Here is an 18717-nt window from a genome sequence, read left to right as displayed (position 1 = left end):
TTCCAATTCTTCAGTTTCATTTTCTGCCTACGCCAAAGCTCGCAACAATTGTAAAGCAGTTATTAACCGGTCCAAACTAGATTTTGAACAGGCTAAGAGTAGAAAACTTGCTTCTTGCCCTAATGGTAGACAAGCATTCTGGTCTCTTGCCAAAGCTATTGGCCACAACTTTTGTCCCTCTCTGCTCCCACCTCTGTCAAAACGAGATGGTTCTTATTAACACTTCATCCAAGGATAAAGCTGATCTGCTAGCATACCATTTTTCTTCCAACTCGTATATTAGTGATCCTGGTAAAACACCTCCCACCATTCCCAACACGCTCCATTCAATGCCTCCTGTGGTCTTCCATCAAAAGGATGTCAGAAGGATTTTTACAAATCTTGATGCTAAGAAAGCTCCAGGTCCTGATGGTATTTCTCCAAGTGTTCTCAAAACCTGTGTTCCTGAACGTACTCCTGTTCTTTGCCACCTTTTTTTCACTTTCTTATTCCAAAATGTGTTTTTCCTTCTGCATGGAAATTTGGTCAAATCAAGTCAGTTCCTAAAAAGGGTGGCAAATCCCTCCCATCCAATTATCGTTCCATTGCAATTACTTCTACTCTTTCTAAAGTAATGGAGAAATCAATTAACCACCAATTTTTAAACTATCTAGAAACCTTCTGTCTGATCAACGATCACCAGTATGGATTCTGTCAATGTCGATCCACTGGTGATATTCTGGCTTATGTTATCCATGGACAAATCCAATGGAAATGTTCGGTGAAATTCAAGCAGTTGCTTTTGACATCGCAAAGGCTTTCGATCGTGTTTGGCATAAAGGTCTTCTAAACAAGCTTCCATCTTATGATTTGCCAACTGTTTTTTGTAATTGGTTATCCAGTTTTCTCTCATCGCTCACTGAGGGTGATGGTAGATGGCTCTCTGTCTTCTAACTTCACTAATGCTGGTGTCCCCCAAGGTTCAGTTCTTTCCTCTAATCTTTTTCTCTTGTATATTAATGACCTTCTTCCATTGACTGGAAATCCTATTCATAGTTTTGCCGATGATAGCACATTGCATTCCACTTTCTGTTTTGAGAAACCTTGCCCTGCTCAATCAGCTTCAACTTCTCGAATATTCAGTACCAATTCCTTAAATGCTGATCTCCAGGTAATTCTCCAGTGGGGCAAAGACTACTCAGTTGATTTCAATCCTTCTAAAACTCAGTCTTGTCTTATATCTTGCAAAAAGGATTCTTCTGCTCCTATGCTTATCTTTAGTGATACTCCGATTTCTAGGCAAAATGATATATCTCTTTTGGGGATTATCCTGACTACTAATCTCTCTTGGCATAAGCACATTACAAATATTGCTTCCTCTGCATCTAAAAAACTTGGTTTTCTTTTTTGCATTCGCAATTACTTTTCTTCCAAACAGCTGTTCACTATGTACAAATCGCAAATCTGCCCTACCATGGAATATTGTTCCCACATCTGAGACAGTGCCCCCAAAACCTCTCTCAGGCTTCTAGATTCCATTTAGAAGAGGGCAGTTAGGTTAATTAATGACTCCTCTCTAACAGTCTCTCCACTCACTGTCTCATGGACATACTGTTTCTGCTGCATGCCTTTTCTACAGATACCTCCATGGGCACTGTTTTTCTGAATTGGCTTCTATAATTCCCGCTCTCTCTTTCAAAACCGTCCGAACACATGCAGCCACCAGCCAACGTCCATTTACTGTCCAACTTTTCATCTTCCTCGTTTATTCATTCAACTGCCGTTTTCTGGAACAACCTTCCTTCATATGTATTTCTTGAAAATTACAGCCTACAGAAGTTCAAGTCTAATGTCAACAAATATCTTCTTTCATCTTCTCAACCTCCAACCAGCACTGTAATAAGTACTATAGGTTCTAATACCTCTCGTGTTTGAGGTTTTCATAAAAAAAAAACAAAAAAACTCCATAGTTGGTTAGTTGTTAGTGGTGGTTAGTTAGTTGTTAAATGATATGTTGAAACTATTCAGGATAATCTGCTATAACTTAAGTAATTGAAGAGTACTTTATTGAAATAAAGGATAATGGCCAAATTAAAGCAAATTGTCTAGTATGTTGGTGTTTCTAGTGCACCAAAAGTATATAATGGCATAAAAAAAACAAAAAAAAAAACACGATTATAATAGTTATGCATGTCTGTCATAACAAGCATTATTTGCTGTACTATTAATTTAAAAAAATTAAATATAGGAAAAATTCTACTGTAATAACAAGTGAATTATGTGAAAATTGTTTTGCTATAATGTGCATTAAACTGCAATGTTAATGCAATTTTCTGCCCATGTTTAAGTAAATATACATTTCTTGTTAAGGTAAAACAAATGATACAAAACAAACATTCATTAACAATTCATTCATAAACAAGAAATTATTGTTTCACTGTTGCTGCTTCAATACTACTTGAAGTATGAATTATTTCATTTTTAGATGCAAACAGTATCACTTAATTTAATGACTATAAACCATGCTTCTGACTGATTATCATAAATTTTAAAACTCAATACTTACCACTCTGCATTAATTCTGATCATCATCAAAACTGCCAACTTGCCCATCGTTGTATGCTATCTACAGTTCAACCACTTTCCCAAGTCACCTGACAACAGTTAAGTTGTTGGATAACTTAGGTAAGTGTCTTACTAAAAACCAGAGAAACTTACTATCCATAGATACAATATATATTTTGCCTACATTATGATTTTCATGAATAAAATGGCTGATGTTAATGTTTCATCTCTATGTAGCAGACAAAATATATGATAGAGACAAAATGCTATATAGAGAATGGTATATGCATCTTGCACACGAATGGTACACAATCATTCATTGTGTACCATTCGTATGCAAGATACCATATCAGAAGATGCCATCAAACGAAGTTCAACTCCCTCCTTCCACCTCTCTTGATCTCATCTCACTTGCTTACTAATTGATAGATGAGATATTTTGAACTTTTGCTAAGACACAATGTCATTATGTCTTTAAGACAGTAAAGAAATATGAGAGTAGAACAAAGGTTTAATGAAACTAAATTCACACAATGTACAAGGTGACCAACAAAGCTGAATGTGGTCTGATGCAGCTGGAATGGTTGCATATTTCTAATATCAGCTCTAATGCCATTATAATGTATAGTGGAAGAGTAAAAGGTGAAGGTAGGAAATGAATATACAACGATTTTCTCAATTGTGCTTTATTTGGCATTTGTAATGCATTGTCCATTACAAAATTGGTATTTGGACTAAGTTCAATAGCAAAGCTTAATCATACGGTACTCACCTTAGATGATCTGCAATGGTTACTTGAGGAGGGTTGGAAGAATAATTTTAGGGTTTAAACAATTTAGAGTTTACATGGGTTAATCAGTAAGGATACGGGATTAAATTAACTAAAAATTAAAACATGCACAAGGAAGTAGAAGTTCTTAATACAATTAATTCCTCAATGACAACCGTGATGCTCTTTGTGACATGTGGGAATCTTAGGTGTGTGAGATTCCAGACCGGGGAAAGGTTGGAGGGTAGTTTCGCATTTATGATGTTTAATTTAGAGTGATGGCGGAACCATTCTATAACGAGGGCTTCATATTGAAGAATTTTGTAACTAGTTTTTAATTTTATAATGGTAATAGCTGAATCAACTAGAGGGGTGTGGTTGTGGGAATGTACGTGTAGAGTAAGTTCAGTACTGGATTGCCCTGTTCTGAAACTGTTGTAGTGGTAATAAGCTCTTGAGTTAGAGGTTTTTGTGGAACCGAACTTGGTAGTGGTGCTTCCGATGAAGCAAGCATTGCAGTTTTGCTGGCATTTAATTAAATATATGATATTATTCATGTCACCTATCGGGTATTTATGTTTCTTTATGTGTGTTGAATAATGACCCGAGTTTGTTATATGAAGAAAATATCAGAGTAATGTCAGTGCCCGCGAACACCCGACAGAATTGTCCAGCGAGACTACTGTGATAAGGGAGAATGATGTGCATGCTCCCTTTTGTGTTGTTTGGGTGAATTATTAGTGTTGTTTTTAGCGGTGGAAATAATGTGTTGAATTAATTGAAACGGGTATTTTCTGGACATGAACTTTTTTGTGAGATATTGTAGTTCAATAGATAAGTCATCTTGTGATGAGCTGTATTTTATAGCATTGTGGATTTGGTTATAAAGGACAGCTTTTTTTGTACTAAGTGGGTGGTGTGATGCAAAGTGTAGATATTTTCCTGTGTGTGTGTGTGTGTGTTTTTTCTAAGAATCTTGGTTCCCAGTTTGGTGCCTGTTTTGTATATTGTAAGGTTAAGGAAGTTGATTTGTTTATTAACTTCTGTTTCAAGTGTATATTTCAGTCTATCATGTATTGAGTTAAACTTAATAAAAAGATTGTCAATTGTAGTTCTATTTCCTATTATAAGTATGGTGTCTGCATAACGTATATATAGTTTAATCCCCGAAGGGTAAGGCTGTAGTATTTGGTTTTCTATGGTTGCTAAATAAATTTCAGATAAGGGGCGGAAATTCCTAGACCCATAGGTAGGCCAAATGTTTGTTGAAATATTTGGTTTTGGAACCTAAAGTGTCTAGCATCCAGTAAAAACGAAGTAAGTTCTAAGATATTGTTGATGGAGAGGGAGGTGTGGTTGATTAAAGTATTATCTATCATTAGGTATTCTCGTAAGGCTTGTAAAGTGAATGGTAAGTGTACATTTGTATATAAAGACGCCACATCAAAGGACGTTAAAATGTCTTCACTGGAAATTGTGGTGGTACTTATTTTTTGAAAGGCTTGATTAGTGTTACTAATTTTGAATTTTGAGAATCTTGTAAGGAGGGATATAATTTTTACTAAAAAGGTGGATAGGTTGGCGAAGGCAGATTTGCTAAAGGAAATTATTGGTCTTAGGGGATGGCTGGGTTTGTGTAATTTGGTGATACCAAACATGTGTGGGAGAATGTTATTATGTATGCCGATTTGCTGTAATGTGTGTAAATTAATTTCTTTGTTTTATCTTAGTCTTCTTAGGATTACATCGAGTTTGTTTTTGAGCTTGGAAATGTTGCATGTATTATGAGTTACCTGCTTAAAGCTGAAGAGCAGATTGTTTCTTCAGAAAGAGATAACACCTATTAAACAGAAAGCAAAATGAATAGCAAAATAAAACTGAAGCATTTTTATGCAATTTTAAAATTTGAATTAAAATTAATTTATTTAATCCTTACTGGAGTCATAGCCTCAGCCCATTCCCCATGGCCTCTCTGAAGAATTTTTATGCGTTCCAAGTCACTACATATTTGTACTAAATCTCCTACAGCAAACTGCTGAGTAGAATTAGTATCTCCACTGGCTGCAGCAGAGGTAGGAGGTGCAGAATTCACTTTGGTGAGGACGGCAGGATTAAATGTCCACCTATAAAATAGCAAAAATGTCCAACTGTATTTATAAAAACTTATATATAATAACAGTATTCAATTGTACTTCTAAAAACTGGTTCCAAAAAAACATGGCATTATACCAACCATGGGTTCTCAAACCTTTTCTACTCCCTCAGATATATTGATGACACCATCAATATAGATAAATTGATGATACCCTCATGTCCAATGTTATTGTGATTTATCTTAACATAATTTTTCTTAATTATGTTTCCCACTTTAATAAACTTTCCGTACAACAGAATGTTACAAGAATCTTGATGTTTAGAAATCCATGATATATAAATTACTGTAAATGTGATGCTTATATTCTAAAACATGAGACTCCCTGCTGATGCACTGAAGAAAAACAGAATGTTTTCTTAATGTTTATTCTTATAATAAAAACCAGTCCTCATGGAAAACATTGCTTTCTATTGGATTACAAGAAGTTCTATATTAAAACTCAATTTTATAAACTAGTCCAGTTCCTTTTTTTTACCATGTTTGAACAAATTTTATTCACTATGAGAAAATGGATAACATAAATTACAACCGACATGTTCATAACAATAAATTATATTCCTCTTTAAAGATTTTGCATATTGTGATATAAAATATAAAAAAGACAAGTGAAAATAAAAAAAAAAAAAAACAACAAAACTGCAATAAAGTTGTAAAGGGTGAGAATAAAATAACTTTTCCCAAGATGAATTTAAATGTTTTAGGCTGATATCAGCCAATCATCATGCCACAATCCATGAAATACACATTTTATGTCAGGTACACATAAATAAATTTGAAATCTGGATGGTAGATTGAATGAACATTGCATTTGCTACTTGATCACACTGAAATGATTCTAATAACTGAAGAATGTGTTATCCTTTATTATTATAAAAATTGTTCTGCCTTGGATACCTTAAAGCCATGTGGAGGGGGAAGAGTGAAAGAGAGAGATCTGGTTCATACTACAAAAGCACTTATTGCTGTTATGAAAAAATCTGAAAATGAGAAACATGCAGAACAATCCCTAGAAGTTGTAGGGCAATACCCCATATCATTCAAGAAATTGCTCCAATGCCAAATTTATGCATTTTCAGTGCCAGGAACAACACCTGACACCCAAATGTCCCACAGAGAATAGCTTAAAAATTATGAACCAAACATTAAGTTCAATCAATCATCCATACAAGAAAAAATCTGTTCAATCAATAAACTCAGATCACATGAATATAATGGATTTTGCTAAGCTATATTTATCAAGGTTAGATGAAACCCAGACTGGTGGCTACATGTTCCAGAAAAATGATGCTCATTTCTACCTTTATGATACTATCAACACCCCAAGGATGTGTCATTTGGGTGAATAAGAATCCCCATGTTTTTAATTTTTAATAGCTCTGCATTTCTTTCGGAAAGGAGTTAATAGAGTACTCAGAACTCTTACAGTAAATAGGGAAAGATATGCAAGAATGTTGTCATACATGTTGTCATACATCAAATTAGTTAAACTAGCTACCTTTAACAAATTGTTCAACTTTATGTCCTTATGACCATATTCCATCAAGATCTTTCAAGTGACCTTTCAAGGGGGATTTAAGCTTAGGGGTGAGGAGTGGGGGAAAAATCAAAGGGAGCCATATCTAGTGAGGATAGCATAGAGAGAACCACAGCAGTGGAGTTCTTTGGGTGAAATCCTTGAATGGAAAGTGTCTACTTTCCATTCAAGTAGGCATTGAATGGACAATGTCCCTACATATTTCTTTGAAAATGGAAATATGTAGGGACATTGTCGTGATACTAGGGTCAATTCTCTGAAGCCTAATTTTCAGCATCATACAATCACTATAGAATTGTTTTGTAGCATTCCTAGTGCACTGTTTAACCACTCACGACAAAATGATAATAAACAATGTCCTGCAAGTCAAAAATATTATAAGCATTCACATTTTGAGATTGTCTTGCTTTTTTTTTGGGCACTGAAGTCAGACAGTCTTCCAGTGAGGACTGGACCTTTGTTTCTTGGACATAGCCGTATATCCACAATTCATTACCAGTAATGATGGAAGAAACAAAGTGAGAGTCAGTGGCAGCACATTGACAAAGATCTTAATATACAAGAAACTTGCCACTCTGCAATCATCAGTGAGGATGTAATGCACAAATCCAGCTGAAATGCATTGCACGCTCAAATATTGTGATTGGTCGAATTGACTGGCATGTCACATAAGAAATACCACTTTCATTAGCAAGATCACAAAATGGTTAAATGTTGATCATTCTTGATGAGATCATGAATGTGAATTGTTGGTTTTTGAAGTTATATGGTGGACAGAGAAAGGACCACCTTTGATGGATAAGAGGCCCTCTTTAAACTTTGTGAACTACTGAAAAGTCTTCAAATGACATATAACATTTTCTCCAAAAGCTGTTTCTAATGTGTGGATTTCTGTTGCACTTTTCCTAATTTGAAAAACTAAATTTGATGCAAATTCTTTTCTCAGTAAATCATTCATTTTAAAATGCAATGGAACACATAAAAACACCCTCTATTCAACACATTCTAATTCAGACTGACTGAAGATAAATAGGTAATTCATGAGTTACTTTGTTTAGATGAGACGCCAATGTGTTGCAAAGAGTTCCAAAACTGCAACACTACAATTTCAAGATACGAAGTCAATCACCAAATGTTTTGATCACGTCATACTCAATGAAGTAGAGGCTCGAAGTAATTTCTAGATCACCAGAATTTTTCTTTCACACAATTTTCAGGAGATGCTGGATTTCTAAATGCCACAATTATGAGGCTTTACTATAGTTTGTCATCATATTTTTACCCCAGTAATGATAAAACATGACACCTGAATGCAAACTGAAGATGCAAAAGTAATTAGAAATTATAATTTCAAAAAAAAAAATAAGCATTGTTCATAGATTTTCATTAGGACCAATAAAAGCATATATAAAACTGAAATGTCATTGTATATTGTACTGACTCCATAGGAGTCAATGCAAAAGCAGTCAACTGATGACTGATTTTTTCCCCCTCATTTTGAACATCAGTGAAAATTGATTTTCCTAAACAAAAGTAACAAAATAAATACATTTTAGACCTGCTAATAATGGAAAAATGAATTACAAAAGTGTTCTGTAAACACTACATTTCAAACAAAACATCTCCAAAATTCTAAAGGAATATATCAAATCATCTTTATTTGAAGTAAAATATTTCTTTCTCTCTCTCTCTCTCTCTCTCTCTCTCTCTCTCTCTCTCTCACACACACACACACACACACACACACACACACACACACACACACACACACACACACACACACACACACACACACACACACACACACACACACTCCAAAAGTAACCAGACAAGACACCTATATGTTTCGAAGAACCCTTTTACTGATACAACATATTGTAGATTCTCATTTGTTGAGAACCAATTTATGTTAACAGGAAGGTGGTATTTTGGTCCATTTCTCCTTCATCACAGAAGTCAATTAAGTTATTGATTGCAGGTGTGCTAGCCTGGCCTGAAGCCAATGTTTCAGTTCATCCAAAAAGTATTCAATGGGGTTAAGCTAAGGGCTCTGACAAGCTAATGAAGCTGAAGTTCTTGCATGCTGTTATTTTTGTTATTTTGGTTTTCAAGAGCATTAGCAACTAAGGCCATATTGCTCCGGGGACATGTGGTGGTCATTCCCCGACCTTTCCACATCCTCCGTATTTGGTGGTCATGGGCTCGAACCCCGGTCTAATCAAGAAGCGTGTGCTATGCACACGCTTCTTGATTAGACTGCTGCTCCTGCCCACTTGGCTACGGAGGCGCCACCCATGTCTTCAAACAAAGCCATTACAGGCTCTGCAGTATGACATGGTCCACTGTCACACTGACACAGTAAAGGGCCATCCCAACACTGGTGCCACAGTGTAAGACCAGAATTGACCATAATGTCAAGTTACCACATGGTATTCTTTGCCCCACAAAAGACACCCAACAGTCTAAGCCCAAACCATGACAAACAACTTCAGATGGCAATGGCACCTCCACCAAACCACAGTTGGGAAGGCACATTCTGGAAAAATAATGTTCTCTGGGCATCTGCCAACATAGCCATCAGATTGGAGAACCATGTTTCATGATTCAGAACACCATAACACAACTTTCCAGCATTCCAGGGATTTACAAACATTACAGCATGTTACATGCTGTGATATCTGGTTTGTGTATATAGCAGCTGTTCTGTAAAATCCACTACTATGCAGTTCCCCATGTACAGTCCTGATGTCAGTTTCTATAGTCTCCCTGGAATTTTAGTTGACAGTATTCAATAAGAACTGATAGGATCTACATAATATTCTTCTGAGCACCATCTGGTCCCTTTCCTCAATTTCTGCAGTCTACTCAAACATTTCCCAGCTTTAGTAGTATCATGATATTTCCATCTGATGATTACTTTACTTCAGCTACTGTTGATCTTGAGTGTTGGAGTTTTGCTGAAATGGCATGAACAGAGTAAATGCTAAAACAGCATCCTATGATGACTCCCTCTTCAAAGTCCCTAAACTCAATTCCTCAACCATTCTACTTCTAATGTGAATGCAGTTGTATTCACATTCCTGAAATGTGGCTACAGTTTGTTTTGCAAACAGATTTGCACACAATTGCCAAGAGTATACAGAGGTGTCTGTATACTCTTGGCAATTGTGTGCGTGAAGAAATCTCTTACCACTAGAAGTAAAATAACATTCCAATAGAATGGAAGGATATCTCATCATACTGATTTTATCACAGATTCTATACTATTCGCTTCTTAGTAAGTAGTACATATTTGCTGTTACTGGAATGAATCTATGCTGTTAAAAAAAACAACTGTAAACTTTTGCATCAGGGAATGATTCAATATAGTGAGATATCATGGAAGGATATCCCACTATACTGATTTTATTGCAGATTCTATAGTGGCATGAAACTATGCTGTTAAAAGAAAACAATTGTCAACTTTTGTGCATCAGCAAAAAAAAAAAAAGGAAAATTTGAATGAAAAACCTTTTATGTTGATTTCAGTGAAATTACAACTTAAGTTCCATAAGTAATCATTTCATTTGTAAAATGAAACTTTATATTACCAACGCTGTCAAATAAACAAATTCTTGGAAAGATAATATAAATAAATTAAAAATGTAAATTCATGAATAATGGAATTTGGGAGTTTTGCCTCCAACTGTTTCTTCCTATATTAAAGAAATAACTTCTTCTCCTAAAGGATACACATGACAGAATGAAAAACTTTATGGATTTTCTGTAATATCTTTTGAATATACAGGCACTCCCTCACTTATCCAACACTCAACTTCCATAAATTTGACTTTATGTAAGTTTTTGTCAGCCAGTGCAAACTGAAAAAAATTGTGGAAAAACATTTTACATCCTGTAGGAATAAATGGGGGTATTATGAACCCAATAACACATCTTCTTTTTTTTTTTTTTTTTTTGGTAATTCGTTCCAAGACCTCTGAAATTGATATTTTCGCTATATAACTAAGCTTTTTATCACTCTAAAAGGTAATTTTTATAACAGAGCGCTACCCTTTTATTGTTCTCATATGTTCCATTATAAGAATCAATTTTGAACAGCTTTGTTGATATTTTTCTAAAGAACATTTCTGGAGGTCACCACCAAATAAAAACAATTAGTAGTTTCTGGTTTATTGGGCTTTTCTGTTAGTGGAATCTATTATAAACAAGTAATAAAATTGATCTTTTTGTATTTGCGATAATCCCAATAACTGGAATTGTTATTCAATCGTGAAATCTTCAATCTTATGAGAAACAAATAAATTTTCAGAATCTTCTCTTCATTCCTATTTATTTATTACAACGAAGGGAAAGCAACCAATGAAAAGTGCAAGTGGTGGCAGTGCTAGGAAACAAAACAAAATTAATTTAGAAATGAAGATGAAAATGATTAAGAAGTATGAAGCAGGACAAAGTTTATCATCTATTGCATGAGAATTAGGTCTCGCTGCTTCAACAGTGAATGCTATTTCAAAAGATGGTGTGCTGTATAAAAGAACATGTTAAAGGATCAACACAACAATGATCACAAAACAGCATTCAGGTGCTGTATCAAAGATGGAAAAGCTAGTAATAATATGGATGGAAAATCAGTTTCAGAAGCGAGTGCCCCTGAGTCTAATGACCATTCAAGTAAATGCAACAAGTATTTATGAAGATATTAAGGATAAATACGGCGAACCCCAAGCCAAGTTCGTGGCAAGCAACAGGTGGTTTAATAAGTTCAAGCATCGCACTGGTTTCCACAATGTTAAATAAAGTATGCAGTGAAGTTGCCAGTGCTGATTCTGCAGCTGGAGAGAAATTTTGTGATTTGTTGGGAAAAAACCCCTTCTAAATTCCCTCAACCTCTGCAGCATGTCTTTATCAGCTGGAGACGCTGATTCTGGCAATTACGCTGATGCTCGAAAGGTAAAACTTACTGATGTTATGTCTGTCCCCTCCCTTTTTTGTAATTTTATAATTTTGAAATTTTTGTAATTGCACACTTTTGTAATTTTTCTTACACATGAGATAAAAAAAAAAATTGACTTACGTAAAACTCAACTTATGCAGAGTTCCACGGGACGCAATCCTTACGTAAGTCATGGAATGCCCGTATACACATACACACAACATATATTCAAATGAAATGTCAAGGAAAGTTAAAAAAAACTTGCCTATTTCCACTAGGATAAGAGACAACGATATCATGATCTTCATCTATGCCCACTACAGCACCAGTAGTACCTAAGCACTGAAATGAAGAAAATATTTTTTGATTTCAGCCAACACTTATTACATACAAACTTGTATAAATAAAAACACTTAAGACACACATCATAATAATTAGAAAGTCTTATATTTTCATCATAAGAATCCGTTATACCCAGTAGGCATACAGGTCACCATTACTAAAAGTGTAAGACACTTAACAAATAAATAAATTTTGTACAAATTGTTAGTTAGGTAAATATTGCAGAAGATGGTGCAGACAGAGACAAAAATGAAACTGCATGTCATCACTGGTATGTTGATTGTCATTAATAATCAACATGCCATGCAGAAATGAGATCAGCAGCATTTAGAGCTTCTCAACATTCTAAAGCCCTCTATCTGGAACATCATATTCAAGTGGGAGGCAAAATATTGAAATGCTGGAGACAACTAGGGTGACTGAATAATCTGACAAGGAATCTTGATCAGTTGGTCATGTTGTCCAGAAAAACCATGCTGAAAGTTTTCAGAGAATTACCCAAAAGATACGGTCGTGTTCAAAGCCGCTAAGTGGATTTTTCTTATTTATTGATTTGAAATTATTGTTTTTCTAAAACTTTTGATTTAAATTTAGTAGTATAACATTATTTTGTGATTTTTTGATTAATTTGGTGTATTTATTCTTTACTCGGCGTTGTAAAAGTATCGGTAAGGGTTTCCACGTGTTCGTAACTACCGTTACCGTTAGTAACTTTCCCGCCATTGTGATACCGTACTAGATATACCGTAGGTTATATACCGTACTAGATAGCGTTAGTTGAACTTCGTTAGCAATTAAATTGTACGTTTAAATAAATACATATAACGACTTAGATTACAAATGTAATATAATTAATAACATAACATAATTAATTAATAAATTAATAGAATCATGACTCAGACCAGAGCAGCAAAGCAAAAGGCTCAAGCTAATGGAAGTGCTGTGGCCCAGAGCAGAACTGAGGGGGGCAGTTGTCCTCTGACTCACAGCCTTATAAAATGCACTGTTTGCTTGATGTTTGCAGAGCAATCGGGTACGGGACATGATACTGCCAAGGGGGATGTCTTTGTGTGTGCGCGATGCAAGGAGTGTATCGATATCAGGCAACAACTCGGCGTTCTTGTGGGCCTATATGAGAGCTTGAAGGACAGGGTGGATGCCCTCGAAGAAACTAAATTGAGGGGCCCATCAAGCTCTCAGCTGCCCACATTAACGCCAGAGCTTGCACTTGGGCATCGTGTGACACAGAGACAACCCCTAAGGCAGAATGCGCTGGTCCCGAAGGAACTAGTAGTTGTTGGCGACTCTATTGTCAGGGAAACGGGGAACATGCTTTGTAAAAAAGATAGGTGGAACAGGACCAGGGTATGTCTGCCAGGGGCAAAGGTTGATGACGTTGTAGAGCGAATATCATCTTTTAAGGGCACAAAAGGTGATATAGTTGTACACATTGGCACTAATAATATTAAGAGTAGGAGACCGGCAGAATTACTTAACAAGTACAGGTCACTGTTGAACAAAAGCCGAGAATTAGGGTTGAATTTGAAAGTGTCTGCAATTCTGCCCAGACACGATAGGAGGGAGTATATGATGAGAGCCTTGTCGATCAATTCGGCCCTGGAAAGATTGTGCAAGGCTCAAGGGGTAGAATTTTTTTCAGCCTGGACTGTACTTGTTAACAGGAGAGATTGCTTCTACAGGGATGGGATACACTTAAATTGAAAGGGTGCAAGAATATTTGCTGATGCTATCGAGGCAGTGTTAGGTGGGTCGGAAAACTGCTAGCTTGGGGGGAGACAAAGACCAATAGATTGACAGTAGCCACTGGCAGAGGTGAAAGAGATTGTTGCACTGCTTCTATTAGAATGAGCAGAAGCCTGAAAAACAAGATGCATGGTATTTCAGAGAGTGCTGGGAGCCAATGCGGTACAAGTAAACACATGGGTTGTGTTAGGGTAGCTAAGAATAGAAACAGGTGCAGGTATACTTGCGTGTACACCAATGTTAGGAGTTTAGTAAATAAATTTGATGAATTTGAGGTATTGCTCAAAACATCGAAGGCAGATATTGTTGGGATATCAGAGACGTGGTGTCACACAGATATAAGGGATGCAGAACTGCAATTTGGGGAGTACAACGTCTACAGAAAGGATAGACAGGATAGGAAGGGAGGAGGGGTTATGCTATTAGTTAAGAAACACATAAAAACCAAGGAAGTGAAGCCAGTCGACATCGCTGGACAGTGCAGTGTGGAGTCAGTTTGGTGTGACATAAACATTGGGAGATCAAAATTGAGAGTAGGAGTGTGCTATAGGCCTAATGACTCTGATGAGTATAATAAGGAACTGTACAGGGAAATAGAGTGGGCCAGTAAATCAGAGTGTCTTATAATGGGAGATTTTAATTTCCCAGATATTGACTGGAATTTGGGGGCTGGTTACTCACACACTAGCAGGACTTTTGTGGATTTATTGGATGATTGTTTTCTACATCAGCATGTTCGGGAGGCAACTAGAGGGAGTAATACTCTTGATTTGATTATCAGCAGTGATTCTTCATGCATTAAGAATCTGCAGATAAATGAACCACTAGGTGGCAGTGATCACAGTGTGCTGAAGTGGGATTTACTCAAAGAGGTAACTACCATTAGGGGTAAAGGGAAGGGTTATTGCTTCCGTAAAGGCGACTACGATGGACTGAGACAGTATTTAAATTCTATACAGTGGGACCAACTGATGATGTTACCAACAGCAAATTCAAAATGGGAAGCATTCAAAGAACTTATCTTGGAAGCTACTAGGCTTTACATACCAACTAAGAAATATTGTTCAAGGTTTAGGCCAAAATGGATGTCAGATGAACTAATGAGGCATATGGCAGAGAAGAAAAAGGCATGGGATACATACAAATTAACACATGACACAGAAGCCTATGATAGATACAAGTTGATATGCAACCAAGTTACAAAGGAGGTTAGGCAGGCGAAGGCAGATTACGAGAAATCCTTGGCAAGGGATGCAAAGAAAAACAGCAAAGAGTTCTTTACTTATGTAAACTCTAGAAGGAAGGGGATGAATCAGATTGGTCCACTTGATATTGATGGGTCAAGTGTTGATGATCCTGCTCAGGTAGCTAACAAACTAAATAAATATTTTGCATCGACATTCACACATGAGGAGTTATTCAGCGAGGGGAATGCCAGAGGTGTATTCAACTCTAGCAGTAAGCTACAGAATCTTGAAATAACTGGGAGTAAAGTGGAGGAGAAACTGTTGAAGATAAACACAAGAAAGGCACCCGGGGTGGATGGGATCTATCCAGTTATATTAAAGGAGGCAGCAAAGGAAGTAAGCAAACCCTTAGCCAGAATTATGAGAGCTTCCTTGGACTCAGGGGAGGTACCCATAGACTGGAAATGTGCAAATGTGACCCCAATTCACAAAGGAGGATCAAAGGCTGACACAAGTAATTATAGACCTGTGAGCTTAACTTCTGTTCCAGGAAAATTAATGGAGGCACTGGTTAAAGAAGCACTGCAGGATCATTTAGACAAGACTTCAGTTATAGCTCAGACACAGCATGGTTTTGTTAAAGGGAAGTCTTGCCTGACCAACTTGATTGGATACTATGATGCAGTCACAAAAGAACTGGATGCAGGGAATAACTTTGATATTATATACTTGGATCTTAGAAAGGCTTTTGATACTGTTGCACATGGAAGACTGCTACACAAATTGGAGCAGTGTGACATTGGAGGCAAATTGCTGCTATGGATAAAGGGGTGGTTGAGGGGGAGAAGACAGAGAGTGGTAATCAATGGACACTGCTCATCGTGGACTAACGTTATTAGTGGAGTCCCTCAGGGCTCAGTGTTGGGTCCATTATTGTTTTCTGTATTTATAAATGATATTGATGAGGGTATATCAAGCTTAATGTCCAAGTTTGCAGATGATACAAAGGTTGGCAGGGTTGTCAAGGACACTACTGACACTATGCTGCTGCAACAGGATCTGGAAAGGTTGAGCAGATGGGCTGAGAGGTGGCAAATGAGGTTTAACATTGACAAATGTAAAGTACTACACATGGGAAACAGCAACCCCAGAGCAACGTATCAACTCTGTGGTACTACACTGACAGTGGTAGAGAATGAAAGGGACTTGGGGGTGGTTGTGCAGGCAGATATGAAGTTCTCTGAGCAGTGCAGACGGGCTGCAAGAGTAGCTCATGGAGTATTGTCAATGATATACAGGAATTTTTCCAGCAGGGATAAGGAGGTGATTATTCCATTGTATAAGGCGATGGTCAGGCCACACCTAGAGTACTGTATACAGGTCTGGAGGCCTCATTTCAAGAAGGATGTAGAGCTGCTGGAACGAGTACAGAGAAGGGCAACAAGATTAGTGAATGGAACAAAGGGGTTCTCTTACGAAGAAAGGCTTAAGTTTTGCAAATTACAGTGTCTGGAGACTAGGCACCAGCGAGGTGATCTGATAGAGGTGTATAAAGCCTTGAATGGTTTAAGCATGCTCAATGCTGATGGGATTCTTCCTCTAGCTCAGAAAAATCACCTGAGAGGGCATAAATTCAAATTGAGGAAAGACAGATGTAGGATAGACGTGCGGAAATTTGCCTTTAGCCAGCGGGTGGTTGGTTGGTGGAACAGACTTCCATCCCTTGTGGTGGAGGTTGATAGCCTAAATAAGTTTAAGGCTCAGCTGGACAGGTATTTTGAACGAACAGAGGGGTGAAGTGGAAGTGGGTTTTTTTTTTTTGGCTGATGCTGCATAAGCTTGCTTTCTTGCATCAAATGCCTCTACTAATGCTAATGCTAAAGATACGGTGCAGTTGTCATTTCACACAGACATATATGTAGGGCAATGCTTCAACAGGAATCCCACAGACATGCTTCAAAATGCAAATCTTATCTTTCATCACCAAAGTTAATGAAGAATAGTTAGCAAAATTGTCATTTTGGGGAACTGGCCTCTGGAGTATGATAAAAAGTTTCTCTTGAATTTTGACACATGGAGCATTTTGAAAAGGTCAATCCCAAACTAACTGGGGGGACAGTGATATGGTGTGATGAACAAAGCTTTTTTTGTCATATGGTGTTGAACTAATAGCTTCTGTTGATGGCACCAAGTGATATTGTGACATCTTCAATAATGCCATTCTCCCAAGATCTTGTGTTTTTCAATAGAACAATGTCCCTGTCATAAAGCTGAGAGTTGTGGTGGTTTGCAGTCCCAATCTGAGCCCAACAGAACTACTGTGGAATGAACTGGAAATATGCATGAAGATGCATCCCTGGAAGTTAATATGACTTGTCCAAGTTAAACCGCTCTGCTGGAATCAAGAAATACTTCAGAAGACACAGATCAAAAATTGGTAGAAAGCATTTCATAAAGATTACATGCTGCAGTATATGCCAAAGGTTTTGTACTATATTCAAATCTGATCTGTAGCTACTGTTTTCTTTTTCTCTTAGTATCCCATTAATTTAGGTAATAGTATACACTGTTATAACTATATTCTTTTTCTAGTGCTCCCATTTCAGAAATATACAAAATAATAATTTACTGCAGTTTAAAATTTTTCACTTATTCTTGCATTAAATATATTAAAAAAAAACGTGCTTACAAATAATTTTTGTTTATAGTTGCATGGATTCAAATTAAACCTTCAAAGAAAACTTTGTATCAATAAGAATGACAAAAAATACAAGTTCAATATGATATCCATTGTTTAATGGATATCAATTGAAAAGTAGTCTTAAAATCAATTTAATGTAATTTGTATGACAAAAAAATAAATATATAAAAATCAATTTTTTTAAACCACAGGGCATCACCTTTAAAAATTCTCTCTAAAAATTGACACTTTTAATAGATTGATTCTCCAACAAATAGCAAATAGTGATCACATTTTAGTGGCATTTAATATGAAAAATATTTACCTCAAACATGCCATCTGTCCATCCTCCATGTCCATGCTGTAATGACTGGACAATTTCAAGATCCAAATCTACATTTACATTATCACCTATCTGAAATCCATGAACCCCTGCTCTTCCAGGACCCTGTTCACCTAGAGACAAAAATATCAACTTACTAATTTCCATACACTTTATAATGCAAAAGAGAGACAACAAACATTATTACAGACTTGTCACCGTTTAAGAGATCTGGAATAAAATTGTCAGAGACTAAGGATTCTTAAATGCTTCTTCAGCAGGAGTTGTAGTTAGTTGAATTCAGATAGACAGAGTAGTTTTTTTTGATACTGTGAGTTTTTTAGTTTTTTAGCCTAGTTTTTTTTTTCTAGGTTTTTTTCTCTAGTTTTTTAGCCTGCATAACATGCTTGTTTTGTTTTTTTTGGTTTTTAGGAGCATTAGCAGCTAAGGCCATATTGCTCCAGGGGGATATGCGGTGGTCATTCCC

The 18717-nt window shown here is 36.5% G+C and overlaps 1 protein-coding gene across 2 annotated transcripts in view; it reads right to left on the bottom strand.

Moving 5' to 3' along the window:
• mib1 (E3 ubiquitin-protein ligase mind bomb 1) overlaps window positions 1-18717 on the bottom strand; it is a 501099-nt gene that overhangs the window by 429676 nt on the left and 52706 nt on the right. For both annotated transcript variants that reach the window (XM_090372633.1, XM_090372634.1), the window contains exons 5-7: window positions 18234-18364; window positions 12201-12277; window positions 5250-5436 (exon numbers count right to left, since the gene is read on the bottom strand). In XM_090372633.1, coding sequence (XP_090228759.1) covers window positions 5250-5436; window positions 12201-12277; window positions 18234-18364 — 395 coding nt within the window. The remainder of the gene's footprint in view (window positions 1-5249; window positions 5437-12200; window positions 12278-18233; window positions 18365-18717) is intronic.

The sequence above is a fragment of the Mastigoproctus giganteus genome, chromosome 4 (assembly GCF_048544385.1).
Source record: "Mastigoproctus giganteus isolate SK-2022 chromosome 4, ASM4854438v1, whole genome shotgun sequence".
Taxonomy (NCBI): Eukaryota; Metazoa; Arthropoda; class Arachnida; order Uropygi; family Thelyphonidae; genus Mastigoproctus; species Mastigoproctus giganteus.
The sequence above is the reverse complement of the archived record's forward strand: the minus strand, read 5'-3'. Positions and strand labels throughout refer to the sequence as shown.